Source organism: Manacus vitellinus, unplaced genomic scaffold (genome assembly GCF_001715985.3).
Source record: "Manacus vitellinus isolate BGI_N305 unplaced genomic scaffold, ASM171598v3 scaffold_12_pilon, whole genome shotgun sequence".
NCBI lineage: Eukaryota > Metazoa > Chordata > Aves > Passeriformes > Pipridae > Manacus > Manacus vitellinus.
Window position 1 is genome coordinate 10,854,123 of NW_021938949.1, and position 7,523 is coordinate 10,861,645.

A 7,523-nucleotide genomic window follows, 5' to 3' on the forward strand; every position below is an offset into this window, starting at 1 on the left:
CGAGCGACACTCGTGGCTACTTCATTTAGGTGGTTAGTAATGCTGAACTGCTGAGCCACACAGCCAGCCTTGTCCCCAGCACCACGGCACTGCTGCTCGTGTTGTAGTGGCTGTTACACTGCATGGGCTGCTGTGTTCGGGCAAAGTGCTCTCAATTAAAAAAAAAACCCAAACCAGAAAGCCCAGAAATACGCCTATTTCTTCTTTACCCAGATACAATCGCTCCTGCTTAAGCTCACGTGCAGTGGTGATAGTCAGTGAAAGGAGCTCTTCGAATCCCCTGCAAAGGCCGTCCTTAGACACTATTTGAGCGATGACTGTAATCCATGAACTAAGAAGCTGGAGAAAAAACTGTGCCCTTAGGTCACAGGCACTGCTTTGAGGAGGCACAGAAGATTGCCTGGGCTCTGCAGCCACGGCAGCATGGCTTCAGTATGGGAAGTAAACCCAAATCCACATGAGAACCAAAGTTACTCCTAAAGGGAGATCCCTCTCAGACATGCAGAACCTCCAATGGCGTGAATTTCAGTGCTACAGTTTGTACTCAGAAGCTGATAAAGTCAGGGGAGACGTCAAAGGAAAGATGTGAGTGTCCCATGATGAAGCCTGGATGAGTTAGAAGGTTGCCATATTTTGAGCAGTGTGGGCCAAGGGTGTTTGGGTATCAGAGACCTTCAGACACTGTGCCTCAAAGGCATCCTCAGGCCTGAAGGGAAAGAATTGAGACTGCCATTTCATACAGTTGCTTCTAATCATCTGCCAAAGGCACCTCAAGGCTTCAGCCAGCTAGTCCCTAATCAAGCCCTGGTTCTCAACCAGATATTTATAAATTCAGAATACTGCACTGCAGCATGCGACGCTGGCATAAATTCCCATCTGTCATCCCCTAATCATCTCCCAGCACAGTGATCAATCTCTTTCAAATTCAAATTATCTTAACCACTTAGTATCTAGAAAAAAACACTGCAAGAAATGGGCAGTGTACCGTCCAGGACAATTTAGGGGTGCTGACCTCCCCAACAGCTGTGGCTCCACGTATGTTACAGTAGAGACAGATACTTTTCTATCTCCGTCATCACCATCTCTGCCATAGTCCTCATCACACACTACAGTATTAGTGGAAGGATTAGGGTCAGCCAGGTTAAAATATGGTTGCAAATACTCTTCCATCACCTTTCACCCACAGTGGGTAATTTTTGCCCACAGGAGAACAAAAGAGCAGGACTTACAGATACACTGGCACAAGGACACAGTTGTTCACACAGAGCTGTGTGCCCACACATTTTCCATTTTACTGAGTTTGAGGCAGTGTTTGAGGACACACCAAGGACTAACTCAACACTGGCTAGGAAATGGGTGAAGGACTGAGACATTCATAGCCCATCTACACTTCCCCTATACAGTATGCAGCAAGAAAAACACTCACAAACCCTGTGCTAAGACACTGTCACACTGGCAACTTTCTGCTGCACCCCAGTATATATCTGTTTTCACAAAGTAAGTGATGTTACTGTATTTCATATCATCCAGCCAGAAAAGGCTTGAATGTGATCCCAGGGAAAGCATTTCCAGTGCAAGATACAGTAACCCTTGCAGAAAAAATGGGATAGAGCTAGCATGTATTTTGTCAGATCAATTTTCTAATCCAACTCACCAGGCAAGGCTTTGCTGGCCTTAGATGAATAACTTGCACTTCAGCACATGCTGTTACTGCCATGGCTGGTAACCCTGAGAGGCAGGGGCAGAGGGTACAGAGGAAAGGACTGATCATAAATTTGCTCCTGTAGCAAAACTGAGTGGGGTTATTAGAAGGTGTAGGGAGTGGATCTGCTGTGCCTGGGCACAGCCTGGCTTCAGCATCCCTGCAGGAGCTGCTCTGACAGTCAGGCCAGTTACCAGCAGGGACCAGTGTCTTGAGACATCCCTCTTGCTGCACGCTGGCTCCAGATGCTGCCACTGGAATGAGTCAAATCCAGAGGATTTAAAGAGAAGATGCGCCCCATGGGTCACATCCAATATCTGAAGCCGAGCCAGTCAGTCTGTCTGGCCAAAACCAGCAGTGGCTGCAGAGCCATGATAAACACTCCAGCTCGAGGATTTCCTTGACAGTACATCACTCACTGCACCTCCAGGGCTCATCAGCAGGCACAACAGAGGCATTTCGTAAGCAAGTAAGTGAAAAATGACACAGCAGTTCTGACTGTATCACCTCTTGTCTCCCACGTCTGCTCTGAGCTGAAATCAATGCAGTTGCATTCCCATTAATGGAGGACAGAATCAGGAAAATTCCCCTGAAGGCAATTCGAGACGATACCTTGGAAAGATCATGCTGCCTTTTTTTTTTTTTTTTATAATATAGGGAAGGAGTCAGTTGATTGTCATGTTTTGTTTAGTTTTGTTCCAAGATACAAAATTAATACATTAAGTTAATACAAAAATAGGTGAGGGCTGATGAAGGCTGTTAGTCAAAATCATTCACTCTGCTGCAGTTCATTTCCCTGGTGGCAGAAATCCGCTTCCAGACAGCAGGCTTTGAAGGCACTTATGAAGGAGGAAGTTTTTTTCAGTGCCAAGTAAAACAGTTTTTAAAAAATGAGCATTTCCAGTTGTAGGACATGTATCCTAAGTTATCATTACCTTAATGTCAGCAACTTCCTTTCTCTCTGATTTAAAGGAATCCTTACAAGTATTGTTGATTTGTTTTGGGAAATCCATCAAAGCTGGCAGAAATGTTTGAAGCACTGAATGCACAGAAGAGGTGATTTATAGAACACTTAGGAAAGTATCAACTACAAACATTTGGCAGCCTCTTGTACAGTACACCAGAGTTCTGATTTTTAAGCACTACTTCAAGTATTATTCTAGCCAAGTGATACCAACTTCTAATGGGAACAATCTTGCCTGTCTCATTCCAGCCATAGTGATAGTAGGAATAATAGAATTATTTTTTTCCCCACTTCAAGACTACACAGTAAATTCTAGTAAACGAGAGCAAGTAGTTAAAATTTGGTTGCACCTTAGTGCACCAGGAAAGCTCTCAAGGATTGCAAAGGCTGTTTATATTCATGGGGAGCTCTGCCTGGCCAGGGGTTGTAGGACTGATCCCTTGTAGCACTGGTTCAAGAAGACATTAAAGTATATCTAAGTTTAACCAAAGATTTAGAAAACTGAGGCAAACCAGGTAGTGACAGAGCAGAGCAAAGACACTTCAGCACTTCACCACAATATTATTTCACTGCCATGCAGTACATCTGGGTGACGGGTCTGTATTGTGGCCAGAGAGTTGCAAACAGGCGCTTTTTGGGAAATTCAGGGATGTTTACACTCATGCTGAATCAGAACATCCATCATGTCTGATGTGACCAGCAGGATTTCATTTAAGGCTAAATTATATCACTTTAGAGGAAAAATGCCTTCCAGCTGAAGGACTTCTAAAGGGCAGCTCTGGGTAAGCAGGCAGGTCTTGGTGGAGCTGACTGTCTCAGTGGTGGGAAGGGAGATGCTTCCCCAGAGCCCATGAGTAAGAGAGCAGGTCAGACAGGAATGACTGAATCACAGAAGAATCTCAGGAAGAGCTGAGGACACTTGTTTCCCTGAAAGTCCTTCTCTCGATTGGGAGCCCACTCAGTCAAGAGAGAATTGCCTAATCCAGGTGGCTTTGGTTTCAGTTCTGAAACAGTCAGGTACCACAAGCTGGGATGAGAGACAAAATGTGTTTTACTCCAGAGCCCATCCCACCCTTCTCATTTGTCCCTGGTTAAACAAAAAAGTAAAAAAAGCAAGGTGATAACCAAGGGAAAATGTGCATGTGAGCTATTAGCTTTTTACTCCTGCTACCCCTGCCTCTGTGTGCATGGACAGGGGGCCCAGAACCCTCTGCTCAGGATGTGTATTCCACAGCTGAGAGCAGGGCCACATGCTCCTCCCATTGCAACAGTTTCTCTGAGGAACCTGACTGTGGCATTTTCCTTCTGGTTTAAATTTAATAAAGGTGATCATGCTGCGAAGTGCTTGAGCAGTCCAAACGAGCGCTCAGAAAAGCTGGTGTTACACCTTAATAGCCTAACTTTGCGTTTCTTTCTCCACAGCAAACATCTTGACAGTCATCATCCTCTCCCAGCTTGTAGCTCGCAGGCAGAAGTCCTCCTATAACTATCTTCTAGCTCTGGCTGCTGCTGACATCCTGGTTCTCTTCTTCATCGTCTTTGTTGATTTCCTCATGGAAGACTTCATCTTAAACAAACAGATGCCTCAGGTACTGGACAAAATAATTGAGGTCTTGGAATTTTCTTCCATCCACACCTCCATTTGGATTACAGTTCCACTAACCATCGATAGGTACATAGCTGTGTGCCACCCGCTGAAGTATCACACAGTCTCCTACCCTGCTCGTACTCGAAAAGTCATAGTAAGTGTCTATATCACCTGCTTTTTGACCAGCATTCCCTACTACTGGTGGCCCAATATTTGGATTGAAGACTACATAAGCACATCAATGCATCATGTCCTCATTTGGGTCCACTGCTTTACTGTTTACTTAGTGCCCTGCTCCATCTTCTTCATCCTGAATTCCATCATTGTGTACAAGCTGCGGCGAAAGAGCAATTTCCGACTGCGAGGGTACTCCACAGGGAAAACAACAGCCATCTTGTTTACTATAACTTCTATTTTTGCCATACTTTGGGCACCAAGAATCATCATGATATTGTATCACCTCTACGTGTCACCTATAAACAACAGCTGGGTGGTACATATCGTGTCGGACATCGCCAATATGCTTGCACTGCTGAACACTGCAATTAATTTCTTTCTCTACTGTTTTATTAGCAAAAGATTTCGCACAATGGCAGCTGCCACACTGAAAGCCTTCTTTAAGTGTCAGAAGCAACCTGTGCAATTCTATACAAACCATAACTTTTCCATAACGAGCAGCCCTTGGATTTCCCCAGCCAACTCTCACTGCATCAAAATGCTTGTTTACCAGTATGATAAGAATGGAAAGCCTATAAAAATATCACCATGAAAAGGGCAATAGCTGGAGTTTCTGGGTGCAAGTTCCTTTCAAGTGGTTACATCTTCGGGATGTAATTTGCTGAAATGGCTGTTTTGAAGAGTGGTCATTTGATTTCATTTCCCTGGGAGACCAGGGGCAGAGCAGACTGTCAGGAAGGAACAGGAGCGCTTGATTTTAGAAGGAAAAGTAAGAAGGCAAATGCCTCCATCTCTTATATAGCATTTTGAATATGCTTCAGAGTTCAAGTCTTAGTGTTCAGCCGCCCTCAAATGTTTTGCATCCCAGCATCAGTGCAGTCCAAAGTCATTGGAGGGGCGAAGCCACAGCAGTGTTTAATTACAACCTTTTAACACACAACAACAAAACCTTGCTCGACTGTGTCGTTTGCTGTCGACAAAGTGAATGGATGCTTTTGTGTACTGTGGAAGGTGCCATTTCTGATGTGTGCACTTGCCAAAAATTATGTGTTGAATCTGACACAAAATGCCACCACACACAGTTTTGCTGTCAAGACCTCGTTGCAGGAGGCAGCGTGTGAGACACAAGTGGTGACAAGCCCTTTTGTGGCTCACTTGAACAAGGCTCAAGGACTGATACAGTACCTGTTGCAGCTTTGACATGGAAAGCAATCCACAAGCTGTCAATAGTCATGTAGTTTAAGTTGTTATTTAAGAATGTGACTGAGACAGAGGAGCTGGAAGGAGGGAGGGAGGGAAGTTTATAGAGCCAAGAACAAAAGCAGCATCTTTTCCCAACTATTTCAGTTATGGTGTCTAAGGACTTTTAAGTTTGAAACCAAGTCCTGCCTGATGCAGAAGTTCCACCAAAGTTGCTTCTGTGAGGTTTGGAGTGATCAGAGCCTTCAAGTTCCTTCTTAATCAATACAGATTCTCAGTTATCCTCCATGTTCAGGCCTTTAGGGATTAACATATGAAAACCTCAACCTAAGCTTTTCTCCTGATGGATGATGCCCTTCTGTTGCAGATTTGCCATTTAATTGTTAAAAACAATTATGAAAGAAATTCATTAAATACCCAAGAGCAGTAAAAACATAAAAGCCTTAGTCTAAGCTGATCTAAGTATTACACTTACTTAAAGTAGGTTAACTTCTTTTCCTTCACACTCAAAAAACAGCATCCCATCAATGCTGAGTGTAGGAAATAAGCAGAGATTTACAGGAAGGCTGAAAATGTACTTCTTTTAATTTCTTTCACTTTCAAATCTTTGCATGTGGTCTCGGAGCCACATACCACAACCTTTTTGTTCTATATTGGGCACTTAATGCAGCCTCACTGATGTGAGAGCAGTGAAGGTACATGGTGAACACAAGCACAGTGTGGTCAGTGGACACAGCAGCTCCTCAGTAAGTACCTTGGTGCTAGCACTGCATTTGTGCCTGTGTCCATCTCCAATGCCAGCAGAGAGCTCATGGTGCATCAGGGACTAACATAGAGGGTCCTTTCAGAAGGGATCCAATCAATCCCACTGCGGTGGGATCTGAGGGCTGAAAGCATCTCTCTAAAACCCATGGATGGCTCAGCTTTGGTGCATTTTCCCTAAGAAATGCCAAGTCTGCAAAAGTCTTGGACAACAGCCTGGTTCCCCTCTGCCACACAGGGTGGGTTTGCACAACACCTCATACTGACATCCTGCAAGAGCTAAACCCACAAACCCGAGCACAGAAGGGAAGGGCAGCAAAAGGCACAAGGTGTGAAAATCCGGTCCCCAGGCAAGGGCTGGCTCTTGCATGGAGGGGTGTTCTCAGGAAAGATCAAGGTTGCTCAGTTTGGTCCAAATGCCCAGGGCCTTGGGGAGCACACGCCCCCCAGTCCTCTCCCACTGGCAGAGTGTTTGGGAGAGCTGCTCAGCACTCCTCTTGAGGTGCTCAGGCACCCCAGGGACCACGCAGGTCAGAGCAAGGAGAGGGGCACATCTGGGGAAATGGGGGCTGAGAGCAAAAGCTGACGCTTTCCACCTTCACCACCGAGGGCATGGTGCCCACCTAAACATCCCCAAAGGGAAATGAAGAGCCTCTCAGTCTGTCAGCTGTTTGCCCCTGTGATCTCAAAGCTTCACCCTTGCAATGATAAGTGCAAAAGGGATGCTGAGCCTTGCTGTATTTTTCATGGAAAGGTTAAAATTATTGCTTCCTTTAGTGGTGTTTTACAGAAATTCAGTTTTGTGGCCATCCCTTCTGCCCTCCTCTCACAAACCTCTCTCTGGTCTTTGTCAGTTGATAGTAACCAAAGTTACCTTATGGAAAAGGTACTGTATGTCTCATTTTGGGAAAACACTGTATTTATAACTTATTTTTATTCTACATTTGTTATGAGGAATGCTTGTCTGAGTTACATGTGAATGAGTCTGAAGTGCAATATCTATATAGATAAGTGGTTCATTTTTGAGAATGTATCTATGGGGAAAAAAACCTATTTATACAAGAATTTCACTGTTCTACTTAATATGATAGTAACCTTAAAGAAAATAGTGAATGTTTAGGGCTTTTATT

The 7,523-nt window shown here is 44.6% G+C and overlaps 1 protein-coding gene across 1 annotated transcript; it reads left to right on the forward strand.

The window, feature by feature from the left end:
• Window positions 1–499: 499 nt before the first annotated feature.
• Window positions 500–5,697, forward strand: GPR139 (G protein-coupled receptor 139). The gene is made up of 3 exons (XM_029957841.1): window positions 500–585; window positions 669–829; window positions 4,080–5,697. The coding sequence occupies exons 1-3, from the start codon at window positions 500–502 to the stop codon at window positions 5,021–5,023; spliced, it is 1,191 nt and encodes a 396-aa protein (XP_029813701.1). The 3' UTR covers window positions 5,024–5,697.
• The last annotated feature ends 1,826 nt before the right edge of the window (window positions 5,698–7,523 follow it).